General features: G+C 38.1%; 1 protein-coding gene across 1 annotated transcript in view; it reads left to right on the forward strand.

The window, feature by feature from the left end:
- LOC133217887 (rho GTPase-activating protein 15) overlaps nt 1-19,745 on the forward strand; it is a gene marked incomplete at its 5' end in the record, with an annotated part of 139,867 nt that overhangs the window by 108,259 nt on the left and 11,863 nt on the right. Inside the window, one exon of the mRNA XM_061363700.1 lies at nt 6,848-6,953. Within this exon, the coding sequence (XP_061219684.1) occupies nt 6,848-6,953 (106 nt within the window). The remainder of the gene's footprint in view (nt 1-6,847; nt 6,954-19,745) is intronic.

Consider the following 19,745-nt stretch of genomic DNA (forward strand, 5'->3'; position numbering starts at 1 on the left):
GCTGCCTAACCAGTTATATGTACACTGGGCATGCAGTACCTAAGTCAGATGCTGCTTTGTTATAATTAGGGCAGCAAATTTTGTTTTCTGTTTGGTACTTGCTGTTACATATTGCATGTAATGTATGGCACTGTTAAGGGAAAAAAATTGGAGTCAAAGTGCCTGGAAAGTTAGGTCTGCTCTGTAGCACTGTGAGATTGTTGACATCTGCCGAGGTTGGAGAGCTCAGTAAGCAGGAAATGGGGTGTCACTCTGAGTGGTAGTTTACCATTATCCTGGCATCCTAATGAAGTGTCTGCAGTGCACAGAGCTTCTGGATGGCATCTTAACGCACGGCTAAGCAAAAGCACTTCTCTCCTTGTCACTGTCATCCATCTGCCTGCACCCTACTGTAGCCAATGGGATGGAACCATGCTACAATGTGCTATAAGCCATTCAGAGTTGCACATTGCATAATCAGTCCCATCAAATATGTAAAAAATTACTATTATTGGTTATTTCCCTCAAACTCTGGCACCTGGAGTTTGATACATTAAAGTTTAACTTTTGTAAGTGCTGTTTTTTTTGCATTAATTTCACATGTATTTTTGTTAAATGGGACTGAGTTGTGAACTCATTGTCTTGAGTCTTGCAAATGGATCGCAAAAGTTGTATGAATATTCATTGCAAACTCCACTTTATATCACATAGGATGAATTTATCAATTTCCCATATAGAGAGATTCCACACAATTCTCATTTTCTTTTGCAACATCTATTTCTGTGGCAGGAATAAAAAGCAAAATAAATTCAAATTGGTCATTTCCCTTATAACAAACATTAGTTAGTTTGAACACTTACACAGTTTCTTTAAAGCAAAAAAATATTTTACACTGTATCTGTATGAGACAATTGCCACAGTGTACTGAAAGTGATTAAAATTCGGACTTTTATGTTTCATACAGTAACATTATGATATCCTGTCATCATAGATACAAATTCTTATCTATTTATTTATACATAAAAATCTGTGTATTTCAGTCAGCATGACTTCCAGAATATAAAGACTTACCAAATTAAAGCAGAGTTTTTGGCAGTTGACATCTCTGAAAAAAAATTAAGTCAGCAGAGCACTCTCTTTTAAGCAAGTTTTCATTCCCTGATAACACCAAAGCTATCAAGGACTGGGGCTAAGAATTGTGTGACAGGGCAATCTTCTAAAACGGGCAAGAGCAAGATGAATTGGCTAAGTTGGGTGTTTATTTATACAAATAAGAGGGCAGAACATAATTTAGTTGAATCAGGAATTTTTCACAGACATTAAAACTATAGCAAACATAACAGCGGGGATGCTTGCACAGCAGCACAGTGGGGAAGCTCACAGAGCGTCTGCCCACACTACGGCTGGCTGTAGCTAGCACCATAAGTCTCACAATTTCATTAGCACTCAAAAATCCACCTAAACCACTCAGTTCCGATTAAAAAAATAAAAATAAATGGAATAAGCACACCAAAAAAAACCCAGATAAAACCAGCCTTTCCCTCAGCAGCTGAATCAGTTGTGAATTGTTGGAAAAACTCTTGGCAGACAGATTTTGCTGTAGCAACAGTGTGTGACATTTTAACAACCGCAGAAATCTCATCCAAAAAATCCCCAAAACAAGGTGAGAAGAGCCATGTAAGAAAATTGGAGAAAAGCATGCCTAAAAACAACAACAAATCACAGATTAGGTGGCAGATCAATAATTTGATATTTTATGCAGAAACATAAATCACTGAGGTTTTTTTCAGCATTTCAGCTTTGAGGCTCAAAAGCATAAGAAGGAACCACGGCTCATGCGTGATAGAATTAAGCATTAATGTGAGCCATAAATGCCATTTAACATTAAACATGTACAAGCCACTGAAATGCCTGGTAAAATGAAATGGGTGCTATAGTAAAACTATACAAAGTAAGTCAGACATGAATAATGCAGCAGGTCTGAACAGGGTCATGGGTCAGACTCCAGTACCTTACAAAATAATGAATGCATGTCAGGTTAGAGACATACATCCCTTCCTAGCACATGTGAGTTATTGGAGATAAACCCTGGACTTCCTGTTCTGGAACAAAGTGGCTTGTTGTAAACATCTATGTCCATTTAAAATTAATGATTAAAAGAAAGATTCAGTGGGATTTGCTTAAGTATTCTTTATGGCTACGAGTGCTAAAGGTTACTTTCTTCATTCATTTTTACCCAGCCACTGTTAACGTTACAGACACATCATGTTTTCTTCTGTGCTCAAATGTTTATCCAAACCTCATTTGCAAAAGAGCTTATATAATATGAAGCAGGTTTTTTTTCAATGCATTCTTCATTTAAATATAAACAGAGCATCTCTACAGTTTTGCTTCATTAAAGGGAGCCAGCCCTATTTTTAAAGACAGTAACCCAAATCCTAAATATGTTCTATGAAAATATTACATGGAAAACCATCTGTAATTCACTTGAGTATAATTGAGTATCCTGATCTGCTAAAATTATCACCTATATCTTCCATATTTTTCCCCCCAAATACAAAAAATATTAACTGTCCTCTCATTCTTTATTTCATATATGTGATTGTGGTAACTCTTTTCCTTCTTCAGTCTTCACAGGGAGAAGAGTATAACTTTCCAAAATGGGAATTTTTCCCCTGTTTTTCATCAATTGTCACAATAAAAGAAAAGAAATATAATGAAAAATAATATCATTTCATTTTATGAAAACTAGTCTGCTTCATTTTCCAGACTTAGATGGAGAATTTAACATCTGTTCAGCGTCTTTTCCTTCTTTTGCACCCTGTACTGCTAGCTTCATAATGCAGTTCAAGGAAGGGGATACCTTCTCCACATCTATTTATACTAAACCATGTTTGATTATTTCCTCCCTCCATTTGAACATAGTAAAGAGAAAATCCCAAATTTTATATTTAAACTGAAAAGTCTTTCTACTTAGGAATCTGAAAAGGAAAAATTTTGAGGAAAGTGGAACTCGAGGCTTTACAGAAATAAAGCAAATACATAGGTATTGCAAAAGAAACATAAGATCTTGCATCTGATCTGTTAAATATTCCATCAACAAGGTCAAGAGTAAAGACAAGCCCAGCCACAAAAACTGAAGCAAGAGTAAGCTTTAATAAAAAAAAAAATGCACAGTTTATCCTCTTCAGCTTTTCAAGTGTAAAAACAAAACCTTTTTTACTAGAGAAAAATCAAGCATGTATATAGCATTTAAAAAGACACCAATATCAACCATTTTAATGAAAGACTAACCAATATTTTCAAAGAACTATAAAAGGGAGTGAGACTAAGTGTTATGGCAAAAAGCCTGGGCTCAGCAAGTTTGTGTGGGAAATGGTGAAATGTGACTGTGATTTATAATGAGAAAAGGTATCTACAACATACAATTTTCTACCTAGCTGCAAATAATAATTCATAGTGATGTCCCTTCCAGATAAAATACCTTTGCAATGTAAGCCCCATGTGGTAAAATGATCATGATAAATGTCAGACCAGTGCAGGTAACGGCTTTACAAACCATTAAGATTAGCTGGATTTTTTTTTTTTTTTTTTTGACGATAACAGTAACCATGCTTTGATTCTATGTGGTAATAATATCTCAGTACTGATAAATGCCAGAGCCAGGCAGAGGTGTTTATCATTCCCGGTTCAGAAATGCTGACTAAAGTTACCACATGTTGCCTGGTTTTTCTTCTTTTACAGTAGACTCATAATTAACAAATAGACTGAATCACAAAACAATTTTATGCAAAATTTTTACAGTTCTTGTGCTCTAGTACACTAATACTGATTACTTTGGTACAGTAAGTCCTAAACCAAAGCTTTCTACCTTTGCCATTCTCATAATAAATAATTTCTTTGTAAATGAATACTTCTCTTTTTAGTTAACTTCTTTTACAAATACACCTTATAAGGAAGAGCAGCCTTGGCTACCAAGCTGGTATCTGTGTTAATCAACACAGAGCAGAGACACTTCCTTCAAGAAAGCACAATAAAGTTTTACTGTGCATTTCCTTGCAAATATTCTACAATGGACAAAAACTGCAGAAGTCTTTTCTCCCACTGAGTCTCTCCCTACCTCAGTGTTTCAGTTCTGCTCAAGTCCATTGAATTCTCAGGAGAAAACAGAACTAAAAATAAAGCCACTTGGGAAACTTTATTTGAGAAGTTGTTGTATAGTCAGGGTAGCCCCCTATCTGAATATAACTTATCTAGTAAGATCATAACAGGTCTTAGTGCTGCATAGGGCAATGAAACTGGTGGAGGATCTAGAGCACAAATCTTAAGAGAAACATCTGAGGGGACTGGGGTTGTTTCTCCTGGAGAAAAGGATGCTCAAGGGAGACCTCATTGCTCTCTACAACTACCTCAAAGGAGGTTGTAGCAAAGTGGGGGTCAGTCTCTTCTCCAAGTAACAAGCTATAGGACAAGAGGAAACATCCTCAAGTTGTGCCAGGGGAGGTTTAGATTGGATATTAGGAAACAATCCTTCACTGAAAGGGTTGTCAAGCATTGGAATAGGCTGCACAGGGAAGTGGTGAAGTCACCATCCCTGGATGTATTTAAAAGACGTGTAGATGTGGTACTTAGGGACATGGTTTATTGATTGACTTAGCAGTATTGAGTTAACGGTTGGACTTTGTGAGCTTAATGGTCTTTTCCAACCTAAAAGATTCTATGATTCTATGTGTGCACACCAAACAGCACAAATACAGAATTTGTATCCCCTTCCTAAAATAAATTCACTTCAGCGAATTTAATATAATTTTAATTTGTAACTTCAGTCATATTTCCATTGGAGGGGATTGCCCATAGAGCAAAAATGAACAGTTCCATTAAAACTTATTAGAACAAGAACTGCTTGTGGTAGAAAACATCAATGGATGGCTGACTGAGTTGCAACACTGCGGGAGTTTTTACTGTTCAGAAGTTAAATTTCTGTATAGGTCAAACCAGAACAAGAAAAATATACCCAAAAAAGTGTATTTATAAGAATGATGTGGACATGCCAAAACAAGCCCAGAGGAGGGTCACAAAGATGATCAGAGGGCTGGGGCACCTCTCCTATGGAGACAGGCTGAGAGAGTTGAGCTTGTTCAAGCCAGGAGAAGAGAAGGCTCGGGGAGAACTTAGAGCAACATCCAGGGCCTAAAGTGGCTGACAAGAAATCAGAAGAGGGGCTTTTTATAGGGCAGGTATGGATAGGACAAGGGGGAGTGGCATTAAACTGACAGAGGGGAGATCTAGATTAGATGTTAGGAAGAAGTTCTTTCCTGTGAGGGTGGTGAAGCACTGGCACAGGTTGCCCAGGGAAGCTGTGGCTGCCCCATCCTTGGCAGTGTTCAAGGCTAGTTTGGATGGGGCTTTGAGCAACCTGGTCTAGTGGAATTTGCCCCTGCTTGTGGCAGGGTAGTTGGAACTAGATGACCTTTAAAGTCCCTTCCAATCCAAAACATTCTGTGATTCTATGATTCATTTGTGTTTAACTCCATCATCACTGTTGTCAATTGCATGAATTCCTACAGGATAAATCCATATTAAACTTTGAAGGTTTTTTTACTGGAGAGTAATATCTATGCACTGACTACTTCAACATCTTGTCTTTCATATCTATACAATTTTCTATAATATAAAAAATATAGATATATACATATATCTGTGTATTACATCAATCTCAACAGGACTTAAGAATACATGCTGAGGAAGAAGTATTGCATTAGTAACTTTAATTTTTAAGTTTAGTTCAATTGCAGGGAATTTTTACTTGAAACTTTTTTTGGGGGTGAATTCTTTGAATCAAGACACTAATCACCATGTATGCTTACGCAGCACCTACCGCAACTGGGAATCAATCCTGATTGAGATCTCTGAGTGAAGGGTAATATGAATATTAAAAAGGAACATATACAAAGAATGAGAGGTGATAATTAAATCATAGATGATAAGACCAAAAAGTATTCTCAGGTTATCTAGGGCATGTAACATGCAAGATGTTTTTCCTACGTCAGACCTACTGGCACCTTATCTAATCTGTTCCTAAACAAAAGCACACTTGCACATGACTTTAGTTGCAACATTTTATGCAAATATCACTTAAGCCTTTTCCACAAAACTATGTATCATGATAAAACGTGAAGATATATCTTAATAAAATGTATAGCAAGGTACTTATCACCTGAAAAGAGAGATTAAAGTCCTTAGTACTACATTCTCTATTACTAATCACGAGTTTGAAATACATTTTTTATCTTGCAGACATTATGAAATGCTGCAAGTATTAGAAAACAGTTACAGTGGAATAACTTCTCAAAATAATAGATCACCAAAAAGGACAACTTAAAAGAATAACAAATAATTGTATACTTCCAGACTTGATGGGGTTTAATGTTAGAGATTCATAAATACATCTAATATAAATATAATTGATGTGAAAAAAAGGACAACAATGACTACCTGGGAAGTGCATCCATCACAGAAGCTGCACCATTGGACAAATGTTAGCTCCAATGTGGAATTCCAATTAACATGTGGGTCCCTTATGACTTGATGGCATTTTATCCTAAGATGATGGTCTAATAGTCTAATAAAATAAATGAAAAATGTAAGAATATATTTCTGTGAATCAAAAAATGCTTCCTTAAAATTAAAAGAATTTTTTTTTCAAATTATTCTTTCTCTTTATTCAGGTAAAATAAAGTATAACATATTTTGGATTTAACCATATATTAATGACGGCTTTTCATGTTAAGGTACCAGATGCAGTACTAGGCAAAGTAATATCCATATATCACACACAGGTTGTTATTTTCTCTTTCCTCTCCCTTAGAAATCCAGGACAACGCCACTCGCATCAAATCAATAAGGACCCTGGTAAAAAAGCTCCCTAGACCAAACTATGAGACAATGAAAATCCTTTTTGAACATCTAAAGAAGTAAGTAGAACTGTAGTAGTAAGAGATCAATGATTTTAAAAGGAATTGCTGTGTGGTGTCCTAATCCTATTGGAATTGTCATCCAAAATACCAAAGATAACTATGCTCTTTGGCAAAAGTAAGCATGAGTTATGGTATCTATGAATATCCTATTCCTGCTGAAGAAATCAGTATGTCTAAGCAAAAGCCAATTTTTTTCTTCTACTAGAAAGCAGATCAGTTCTCTTTTCTCTGATGAAGTCAAACATGTTGGGATTACTATGCTACATATCTATTCACAGTACCACAGAATGTTTTGGATCGGAAGGGACCTTAAAGGTCATCTAGTTCCAACTACCCTGCCACAGGCAGGGGCAAATTCCACCAGACCAGGTTGCTCAAAGCCCCATCCAAACTAGCCTTGAACACTGCCAAGGATGGGGCAGCCACAGCTTCCCTGGGCAACCTGTGCCAGTGCTTCACCACCCTCACAGGAAAGAACTTCTTCCTAACATCTAATCTAGATCTCCCCTCTGTCAGTTTAATGCCACTCCCCCTTGTCCTATCCATACCTGCCCTATAAAAAGCCCCTCTTCTGATTTCTTGTCAGCCACTTTAGGCCCTGGATGTTGCTCTAAGTTCTCCCCGAGCCTTCTCTTCTCCTGGCTTGAACAAGCTCAACTCTCTCAGCCTGTCTCCATAGGAGAGGTGCCCCAGCCCTCTGATCATCTTTGTGACCCTCCTCTGGACTCGATCTAGCAGGTCCACATCCTTCTTATGTTGGTAAAGTGCAACAGTTCCAAACTTTTGGATCACTATATTTTCACCATTGAGATCTCTGCTGTTCAGCCTTTTTATTGATCTTGTGATATGTGTGAGGCACACAATGACAGAAATACCTCACCCAAGAAAATTCATTATGAGCTCTTGCACCTCACCATGAGGCTTGTGACAAAATAGAAGATCTAAGAAACACTGAAGAGAGATTTGAAGGTTCATCTTTGCTCTCCTAATGTTACTGATATACCACAAAGGCAGAAACATGACACCATGAGGCTCCACCTTATAATTTCTCTGTGGTTTTTGCACTCACTGATCTCCTTCTGCAAGAGATGTTCAGCCCAAAAATTCAACCCAGGATCTCGTGTTTGTTCAATTTGGTTTTTCTTCTCATGTTTCATGGCATTAAAAGTAAAAATGTACATAGATCATGGACTCACTGAAACCAACTTGCAGCTGTTTGACTTGGAGAATGACTGGGCAGAAATGGTAGAGCTCAAGACAAGGGCACATGAAGGGCAAAATCCAGCTCTTCCCTTTGTCGCTGTCCTGCTGTTGGGGCTAATTGGTGCCATTTTGTACAGTCACTTTTCAGCCAAACTACCCTTAAAATTGAAAGGACTAAGTAGGATCTAGGGCCCCATAGAGGCCCTTGGCACAGAGAAGCATTTCATCCCAGGAACAATATAATGACCCCAGTGAGTGAATAATAAAGAATCCAAATAAAAGACTACTCTGAGCTTATAATGAATGATGCCTTTATACTGACCATTTCTGCTACGTTCTTCTGGCAGATACATGTAAGAAATGCAGATCCTTTATCTTGTTCTGCAGATCCCAGCTGAAACTGCAAAATGAAGTCCATATAGCTGTGGGAATGTCTCTATTTCATTAAGCATGGGAAGATTTCAAGCAGTCCATAAAATGACTGAGTTTGGCCTGGCAGAAAAACAGTTTTCTGTGTATTCATCTGATGTACCATGCACACAGTTTCTTTCCTTCAGCGGGTTATGTAGAGAAGTATGATAATTTATTACTGTCAATGGAAGAATAATAAGGGAAATTATTTCCTGGGAAGAACCTGAGTGCAAGAAGTGGGTACATGCTAACAGCACAGATATGCCATATACAAGATTTACTGCACCATACATGGCATTGATCTTAACCTGACAAAAGTTTTGTTATCATGTCTTAGGGAAGGGATATCAGGTATACACTATAAGTCTTTGATCTCAGTTAAATCACTTGATTGAGACTCAGGAGACGTGGTTTCAGTTCTTGGCTTTGACCGGATGTTCTGGGTGACCTTGGGTAAATCACATAATCTCTCTGTGCCTTGGTTCCTTGTTTACAAAATGATGATAATACTTTCTTTGTCTGCCTTGGCTTTTCAGAATATAATCTGTTTGGGACAGCAATTGTTTCCTGCTGTGTATGCCAAAACTGGACCATGACTGGTGCATTTTGGGGATTAAAAAAAAAAAAAAAAAGGGGGGGCACCCTCCCGCCCCCAAAATACAGACAGTAAAATACCAATAATTCAATATTTCACAATGCATATGTACACAATACTGGGCTTGACTACAACTCTATAGATATAGTAATACCTAAATAAGCACATGCTCTTACCTAGGTGTGACTGCAGAATGCATGGTGAGGATAAAGGTATACTGATAGAATAACATGGCAGAGAGTGATAGAAGGCAGGAAGATGTACTATCTGAGCCATTTGCAGGTCTGATCCATATGGGAGCAATAGCCTGAATCTGTCTGAAGGTCAGGCTTTTCTGTCAAACATACATATAACCAGGGAAAGACAGGGCAATTCCACAAGCTTTATTCCACTGATATGGAAGCAGCAGTAGAATAGATACAGAAAACACTAAAAAAACCAGATGAAAACTGGTATGTTCTCTTGAACTTGTCAATGCAAAAGACATGGGCTAGTCTTAATGGACTCATGGCTCCATAAATGAGAATAAAGAAGCATATATACAACTTTAATAATGACGTGATATTTACATTATGTTAATACAGGCAATGTGTGTTTAAATCAACCGAGGAAAAAAGATAAGTTTTCAATAGTTACAAAATGTAAAATTATATCACTTTTACGGATACTTTTCAGAAGAGAGGTCCCAATGTGCACAATGTGCCAACCTCACCACTGACTTCCCCTTTCTCCATCCCCTTCAATTACAGTGTTTTCTTAGTGTAAATCACAGGAGGTTCAAAAGTTTCCAATTAGTCAAATACAAAAAGTAAACTGGTTTGATCTGGTGTATATTACTGCAATTTCTGTATTTTCTGCTATTCTTGACCAGTGTTGTACAGGGCTTCAAGGGGTTTCTGATGGGGAAAAGCCGAAGGACTGCAGTTATGCTGTTTCTATGGCTTTCCCCTCTTTCTCCTACCTCTTTTTCTTTCCTCCCTGTCAGACAGATAGGAGAATAGGGCTTTGCAGACCTGGACTATGGGACTATGCAAGCCTGTGACTTCTGTATAACACATGAAAGCATCCCTCACTGACACTCAGGAGCTCAGCATGAGAATCCAACCTTTGCCCACAAAGCTATACTTATCCTAAATCACTGACAGCAGTGAGGATACACTATGGTTTCATTCTGTGGCAATCCAGTCTGTAGGAGTATGTCCAGATCAAGTACAAGTAACAATGTGAAATGCACTTCAGAAGATTCTTCCTTTAGAAACCCAGACAAAGCAGCCAATGCGAGAATCTGCGAAGGCCTGGCAGCTGGGATTAACACTAGTGCCATATATCTTTCTTAGATGAAGCTTTCTGAAGTCACAATACAGTGTATGAAACCACAGGAGGGGATTAAAAGCAAAGCCTGGGGTTGCAGTACCCGTTCTTTTAAGGTTTTTCTATTTGACGGGAAAAATTCCCACCCCACAAATGTCCCCTGTTCATCTTTGTATGAGATTTATTCTACTCATAAGTAGGAAAGACAAATTATGGGGCTGAACAAAAATATCACATAGCTTTTGTAAGCCTAATACCGTAAGAAATTGTTTTATTAGGACTCACACTGAAAATAATTGAACACAACTACCCTTAGGTTATTCATACTTCCTGGAGGTGACTAAATTGTACAAATATACTTTAAACAACAAACCCCAACCTGAGTAGGGATTTCCCCAAATAAAGGGCTACAAAAACCAACCTGTTCTACTTGAACATACTTCAAGAATACTTGTGTGCTATACATAGCACATATATTGCTGCTCCATTAGCAAAAACAGCGTCCCCATTCCACAGGATTTTATTCTTTCCTGTTGCTTATACACAAGTGAATTTTATTCACAGAGTGAGCTAATTACAGGTATTAGACAAAACTGATATACTTTTCTGGTCCTATTTTGCAGGCATACGTAGGACAACAAATGATGCAGAAACCTTGCATTGGTTCCCTGCACAACCATGAACTGAGCACAACAGAGCCTTATATGATAAATCAGTATCTGTACCCAGTAATTTACTCACAGAACTATAATCCAAGGGAGGCACAAGGAACATTTTGCTCGCTAAGGATCCCACATTATTTTATGATCTAACATGCTTTCACAGCAGCATCTTGAGGTAGCTGTTACACACTAATTGGGAAACTGAGGCACAAGAAGTTTAAATTACTTACAGATTAGGCATAAGCCATCAATACAATCTAAATATCTGCAAGGTTCTTTTGTTTGCACAGATGCTTCTCCAGTGACCAAAAAATACTCTTTCCTCCCTAATGCAAAATACTGTAGGGGAGAGGAGCATCCTGCCTGGGTCCTCTCCACCACGCTCTGAGCTGGTGAAGGGGGCAGACATAGCTCTGCTCCAGAAGCTGTGTGCCTGCATTATACTGTGTCTGAGCTAATAAGCTGTGCTTATTAATGTTAAATTAATGAATCTCAGCCTGCTCTGTTTATTGGGTTGAGCTCTGTGCCACTGCAAGACAGCTCTGCAACTCCCAGACCCAAGCTGTTTCACATCTGACCAGGCTGGAGCATAGGACAGCCAAGCTTGTGTCTGTCTTTACCCATCCATATAGACATCCCTGCAAAGAGATAGATTACAGACAAAACCCCTCTCCTTGTTTCTTATTTTCCTGCACAAAGGCAGGATAATACATGTTATTTACAAAAGTATAAAATGGATGTTGAAATAATTAAATGGGAAGGCAGGGGCCAGCCTGATGCTACCAGCCCTCTCCCTTACGCAGAAAGCACTGAGCCCAGATGCCTAACTGTGGAAGATATTCTTCCAGCAGCAGCATCTGCCTCCTTGGCAGGCACTTCAGGCAAGTTGTCTGGGGAGCTCTGTAGTTGCCTCTTGGTTTATCACGTGGATCTGTTACTGTGGTCTATCTGGCTACCTTGTTTAGGCAAAAGCCATTTCCTTTTGATCCACCTTTGAATCCAAGAAACTCCATTTATTTTGCTCAATTTTTCCCATACTGAACATAAGACGGCAAGACACTTTCAGCTGCCATCCGAGCTTTCTGCCCTTTCAGAGAATGATTATTAACTTTCTGATTGACGTCCCCCCTGCCCAAATTCTTCATTCTTACTAATAATTGTTTGCACCAATTTCACTGGAAATAAGCTCCTCATCAAGAGTAGAATTTTTTATCTAAGATGAACCCGCTGATATTAATATATTCTCTGACACAACTCACAACATGTAGCCTCAAACCTTGCAACATGTAGCAGCTACAGTCTGAAGAGCACAGGCTTTTGGAAACCACATGTGACTAAACAGACCTCTTTCTACCTATTAAAAAAAGAAAAAAAGAAAAAAGAAAAAAGCCATACATAGACAGAAGCCCACAGTAGCCACCACACCAGGACACGATGACAATGTGATGACAAGTCCAGCAACAGTACCCAGAATTCTGAGGGAAAATCAGAAAATAAAGTATGGCATCTAGCAATACTAAGCAGGGGGTGTCTGCAAACTTTTTTTTTTTCTTTTTTTTTTTTTTTTTTAAAGTTGGTAGTTGAACGATGTAGCAAACATATGTGATTTTCACTTACTAAACTATGTGTCATATCAGCAGTTTCAGGCAGGCTTACATATTAAATCTAGGCTCAGGAAAACCCTTTTTTCATACAGCAGAAGAACAGATTCATTAAGAATTTTACAAGCTTTTTATTAAGAAAAAGAAAAGTAAAAACAGTCCCCAGAATTGAAGGACTATGACAGATATTTCTATTTTGGATACCTTAGAGAACCTGTCGGAGACCCATAATCAAAAGTGTGGGATGGGCATTTGAATTCTGCTTCAGAGAAATATGCCCAGATTCAGGAATGTGCAGAAGCCCTTACTTAACTGAAGGCTTGAGGAAGACCATTCATTGGAATCATTCCCTGAATCAAGACCTTAGTTTATAATCAGGCAACTCATGAGCAGCTCTTCGGTCACAGGACTGACAGCAGCAGGGAGAAAAGTTTAGCCTCAATTCTACAAGCTTTGGGAGAAGCTACTAGAAATATGAGAAGTGTCCTCTTGCACCAGAAGAGTGAGTAGGTGACTGGACAGGGACACAGAAGACTCAGGCATCCCTAAGTAGCATTTTAAGATTTACATGAAATGAATTAATATTTTTCTAGCTTGACAGTGGCAAATATATATCAAGACATGCTCTTGCACACGTGCTTTTCTCTGTTCCAGCTATAGAAGAGTTTTAGAAAGGAGCTGGAACAATGCCAACACTTTTCCCATTTACCATAGCTTCCAAGGGCTCATTGTGGGATAAGGAGAAGTGTTAAACTCATTTTCTTTCAGCAAAGTACACATCACATTGCTCTACTAAACTATCCCCTTGCAAATTAGTGGACACAAGAAAAAAGTGTGCCAGCCACAAGTCTGCACAGAACCAGAGTAATAATAGATTTTGGATAAAAGGCAAAAAAGAAATCGAGTCTTCCAGAACCACCTTTATCCATTTTTATTTTATTCACTTTGGGGCAGGGGTGACCTGCTACTGAGGTTTTTGCAGTCATGCCTAATCCTTTTTTTGTGGAGTAAGAGAGTTTATGAAGTTCACCTCTTCCCCGAAAAATACCTTACTGCCTAGTGTTTTTCATGAGCAGAATAACAAGTAATCAAAACCATTTTTTTACCTGTGTTCCCATATACTTCCTATCTCCTCAACCGCATTTAAAAATATGACTGGTGATATTCATGACAGTCAGGCAAATAATTACACTTGGTACTTTTCAATGTTACCAAGCTTACAAATGTACTGAATGGGTGTATCAGCACATAACAGAATGATAGAAATAATTAACATAGTTTTAATTTAAATATTTATGACACTGTTGACTCTGTGGCTGTATGGCACCATTGTGTTAGGTGCAGTACACAAATAGAGATAGATACAGCCCCTGTTTCAAAGAGCTCTTATTGTTCATCCCACATTACTCAATATCAAATGATCTCAAAAAAGCTTTTCAAAAATTAATTAAATCTCCTAACTTCCTTTTCAGGTCAGTAAGTTTTATTATCCTAGTTGCATAGATGGAGAAAGTGAGGAATGGAGAGGGTAAGGCACTTGACCATGATGACACAGTGAACACTTCTCACTTCTACTCTCCACTTACTTCCCAATCCCCCACATCCTGAGCCCCCCACGCCTTTGAAGGCTGTTCTATGTGCATGTTGGTGCTGTGGACGTACGTGTGCATATGGCCAGCACATCTCGGGGAAGGTCGGTTACTGCTAAGTACTCTTCAGTTAATCAAGACCACATGAGAGTCCTGCTTCTGGTTTGCACTCACATAAGCTTAGCAAAATATCACTGGCAGAGTTAATTTATGTGATTTTGTAACCTCTTAATATTGCTTGGGGTTAGTGTTCCTTTCAACTGAAATGTTTTTTGTTGGTGAAAATTAAGAATGCTCAATTAATTACAAAATGCCTTTTCTTCCCCTCTTTTTTTTTTTTTTTCCTTTCTATTTTGTGTTGGGCCTTAACACATTAATTTCCAGGACCAGGTCATCAAAGGGTAATTTCAATGCTTTTCATTTTTCTAGCTAAAGATACACAATTTTTCTCAGAATAAGGCTGTAAAATAAAAAATAGGCCTGAAGTTTCTAAAGGTATTCATTGGAACTTCAAAACAAAACAAAACAAAAAAAGACTTTAATGACAAATGTCAGTGTTCTGTGCAAAATAATTAATCTAACACAATAGGATCTATTCTACTATTGGTTGAAAAGGAATTTATGCAGGTAATTCATTAAGGCTAGTGGAAGTTTGGTATGTAAATCCCCCAACACTTTGATGGAAAAACAGACCTTGACGGATTTCTTTTTTTTTTTTCCCTAAGCTATAAAATACATGCTTTTCAGTGACAAATATATAAAAAGTAAAAGCAAATACCTGAAAAACTAGGGCAATGGATGGCCCTGCTCTGTGAGGCTTCTGAAATGACATTAGATCAAATAATTTTTACACATTGCAAAAGATGCAACAATCATTTCAATCACATGTTGAGAAAATCAATACATATTTTCTTTCCAGAGAATGGTATTTTACATTCCAACATTTGCAGGTTATCACCTTCATACATCTCTTTTTGTGATCAAGTGCATGATTAGTACTTCTGACAGGGTCTTGGCCGTTTTCTGATGAAGATCTACAAATTCTTGTAAATACAAAACAATCTGAAAAAAAATGAAGAGCAAATCTGTGGAGTGGAATGCACCCTACTTGTAATGGGAACAAAAAGCTGGCAATGAAATATAAACCTAAATCACAGCAGAATGACCTACTTTAAGGCATTTGCCAAAGAGACAGTGTTTTAGACAGCTCCTCTGAAGTAGCGTCTTTATGTCTATGCCATCTGCAGATTTATTATTGTGCTTTAGAGAAAAAAAAGAAAAGAGGGGGGGAGAGGGAAAGAAAAACCTACACTATGCCTGAACAAAACTCAACTTCATCTATAGGAAAGATTTCAGTACTGTGGGCACCACACCCACACCTACTGATGTGGTCCAAGTTTTTTCTTTAGAGGCACCTAATTAAGAAACCATGACTCATTTACATGGATACGTTTGATCTAAATTACACTCCAAACCACACCAAATTAGGAGCATCTGTGAATGTGAAGTGTTTGTTCCCAGTGACTTGTAGAATAGGGCCAGTTCTGGACGACACATGTTCAAGTGATGAAAAATATTTCAGATGTAACATACTTCTCAGACCCACTTTTCCACTAATAATTCATAATGAGTTAAACCAGTATCTCTGCTTGAACAACTATTTCAGGCTGTGAAAATGGCATTTTACTTTTAAAAGGAACTGCATGGGGTTAAAGGGGTGGACAACCACCTGGCTTGGTTGTTGACCCTGGTAAAGGGCATTAACACAACCATAAGTTGCAACCATCAGTTGCATATTTACTAATATGTGCAGTGTGCATATTAGTAGATATAAGGGTGGACTGAAGGAAAATATGAATTATTAGTTACTGTTCAGAGGCCAGGCTTCCTGCCTTAATGTATGGACTTGTGTCATTAACCCATTCTGCTAGCTTTCCTAAGGCATCTAAGCAAAGAGCAGGGTCAACCCAATGAGGCTGTACCCTAAACTCTGACTAACATGAAAAGTTCAGGACCCCCAGATTTGAGAGCATTGTTTCCTTTTTCATGGTGCATTGCCAGTGCAATCTGACTGTCTGCATCCTAGAAAGCCACCCTGTACAAAAATGGGTCTTGCATGAATTAAGGAACTTTTATCTCACTTTCCCATCTCCCAGAAAGAGTGAGCAGCAAGGCTACAGAAGCCACTTGTTACTGCTTTCCTACCTTACAGTCTAAACTAATAAACTAAAAAACCCTAGCCTTTATCTCACTCTAATCTAAGCTCTAGGAGCAGCCCAAGAACAGAGGAGTGCAAATCCGAATTCCATGCTGCACTTATAATTCCCAGTCTGCTAGCGCAATTTGGCACAACCTTTGGATTTGGCCTGTAGTGTTTGGCACCCACCTTTTATTCTTCCCATCTTTTATACTTTGTGAATAGTCTCAGTTACATAATACCAGTGACAATTTGTTTATGGCAAGGATTAGAGTCACTGTTTTATGATTACATTCAAACTTTAAACCACATTTTGACATCTAAGGATCATCTTGCATTCTCATATATTATATACAATGATGGTTTGTGTTCCAGTAAGGGGGGTATCTTTATAAATAACATGACTTCTTTTGTCTGAAGAGATTTGAATACATTTGTCTGATCTACTGTTTTTGTAGTAGCTAGAATATAATTTGAATATATTAATATTTTCAGCAACTGTGCTCAGGGAGCCCAGTTAATAACTTATGCATGGATATATAGATACACTTCAGACAGAGGTAATGTTTTTAGCCCTTATGTTGGTAATACTTAGAAGCATACAATGAAAGAGCCTGTTCTTTCCTCCTCTTTGTTGTGGGCTTGCATTGTGATGGTATGGAGCCAGTGTTCTTTCTGTTGTCTACACAGCCTGGATTCAATAAGCACTTATATATGCATATTATGACAATGTGGTCAAGGAAACCAGATTATTTTTTTTACTATACCTTCATGTGCCTGTACAGTATAAAATCTGGTATTTATTTTTCTTGTCCTCATTCAATATGTTAACAAAATCATAATTTGATACAGGTTATGTTCACTTTATAATTAAAATTATAGACTTAGATGAAAAAGCAGCAAGATGTTGCTGAATGGGAAATATTCATCTTTTTGTACATTACGCATTATGGTGCAATGTAAAATCATAAATCTGTGTAGTGGCTAACTCCAGCCAAGTGTATGACAATTTGCCTTCTCCTCTGATCCACAAGATGAAACCAGTTTCCACCTCTAAGCTGAGGGTTTTTTAATCCCAGCTCAGCCCTGCATACCTGCTACTTCCTCTCCAGAGCTTTGCTGTGGTCTTCCAAAAGAAAACCCCTTCCCATAGAGATGAGACAAGAAAAGGGAATTCAGAAAAGTTCTGTATTTTTTACAGATCTTACCAATCCCTCTCCCGTAGCTCTCCTAGTACCTTCATGGACAAAGTGCAAACTTTTTGCACCATGTTCTCTGTGCCAGCACTAGACTCAGCCTCACCAAACTACTTCAGTATAGCACTTCATATGCCTCGAAACTGTTCCCACTTCCCATATAATTGCCATCTATATTGCCAAGTCCAGGCCTTCACCAAACACTATCAACAATCTTGGAGACCCCAGTAGTGTACAGCATATGGGACAACACTATAGCACATGGAAGCTTTCCAGTAAGTAAAGTTTACTGTGAACATCAGTTTGTCTGTATTCAGACTTACAGCCCAGCCAGGGTTTTCAGTGGAACTGTGGCAGCACTAGTAGCAGGCAACTTAAGACCACCTCCTAGGCCAACCCAGATGTTTCCATATCTGGATAACTGTCTATAAAACTGTCATCAAACGAATGAATTTTACATTCCTTCAGAGCATCTACCCCATGAAAGTCATTGCAGCTGCTATTTGTCAGCCCCAATATTTCTATCTCAGGGCAGATTTCAAACCTTGATCAATATATTTTGAAACTCACCTGACCGTTATGGTGAGGAATGCTTAACCTTTCTGAGTTACATGATAATTGGTTTTCATTACCTTTCATATTAAATTACATTTATACAGCTTTGCATTCTGAAACTACAATATTTGGTTCCTAAAGAGGCACTTTCTCTGCTTGTAAATTCATTTACAGCCATTCACTTAAGGTTAGATATTTTCTGCTGTATGGGAAGACAAATGCAGCACCAACAAAAAAAAAAGTGTCCTGAATTAGTCTGAGAGACAGTGTCAGGGGCGTGCAGGAGTTCTAGGCAATGCAAAAAAAATCATATGCAAAGCATTTAAGCTTAATCTCCAAGAACTACCTCCAATTACTCCTTGTACATAACATCAGTTAGCAAGGATATAAAGGGACAGGCCCATCTGGCAGGTAGGCACTATCAAAAATGTTTCTTTGTAACTCTGTTAGATGCATTGAAGCATTTTACTCAGTTCAGATATGACTGAAAGATTTGACGTCCTGGAAGCTGCTTACTGAATGAGCTGTTCCAAGGCTGATGAATATGCCTTGATACCAACAGCAAGATTGTATCTATTCTTCCTAAATTATTCAATGGCTGTCAAACCATTGGTTAGGGTGTCAAAAAGACTTGTGCATGTTTTCTCACCAATTTTTCTGTGTATTTCAATCAGGGTCAGACAAAAAGCAGATATTGGCAAGTCTGGTCACTTGAAGCTTCAAAGACAAAATAAAACCAACTCCTGGGAGAAATAGGACTGTCTGTATAGAGAATAAAGACTTTTCTAAAGTGTCCAAGGCAGCTAGACCACAGTCATCTGGGATCAGTGGACACACGTGAATGGGTGTTTGACTCAAAAAGGAGGAAATGAGAAAATTCAAAACTAGTTCAAAGCTAATAAATATTTCAGAACTTGCAGTATTATAAAGGGTTTATCTTAGAAAGGCAATATATGGAAAATCCTCCACTTCAGGCAGTTCATGCATTTAGCACAATGGACTATACATGTGCATAAAAAATAAACATCAAGCTAAGGTAAGTGGACAAGACAGACAAAGTGTAAGTAGAGAAGACAATGCTGACATAGTAAATTCATTGCTCAAGGGTAAGTAAAATGTAAATAAGTTTAAAGAAATCAAAGACTCGTGGCACATACTCACTAGTGCATTTAAGAGATACATTCATCCTTCTCATGTTCAGTATCAGGGCTGAAACAATCGTGATGCTGGGAGGCATGTTAAAGTATCTTGCAAATATGATACAAATGAGGTGCATATACGTTGCAAAAGTAGCTTGTGGAGAATTCAGAGCTGAACCTGAAAGAGTAGGAATCCCGGTTGAGGTCAGACCCTGTATAAAATCATCTCTGTTGGACAGGCCACTACAAAATGACTTTCCATTTAAACAAGATGGTGATAATATAGAAAGGAGATTTTTATACTGGGGACAATTAATAGGCCATTACTGA

Source organism: Neopsephotus bourkii, unplaced genomic scaffold (genome assembly GCF_033783945.1).
Source record: "Neopsephotus bourkii isolate Nb327-2 ecotype Australia unplaced genomic scaffold, CSIRO-AGI_Nbou_v1 NB_1181, whole genome shotgun sequence".
NCBI lineage: Eukaryota > Metazoa > Chordata > Aves > Psittaciformes > Psittacidae > Neopsephotus > Neopsephotus bourkii.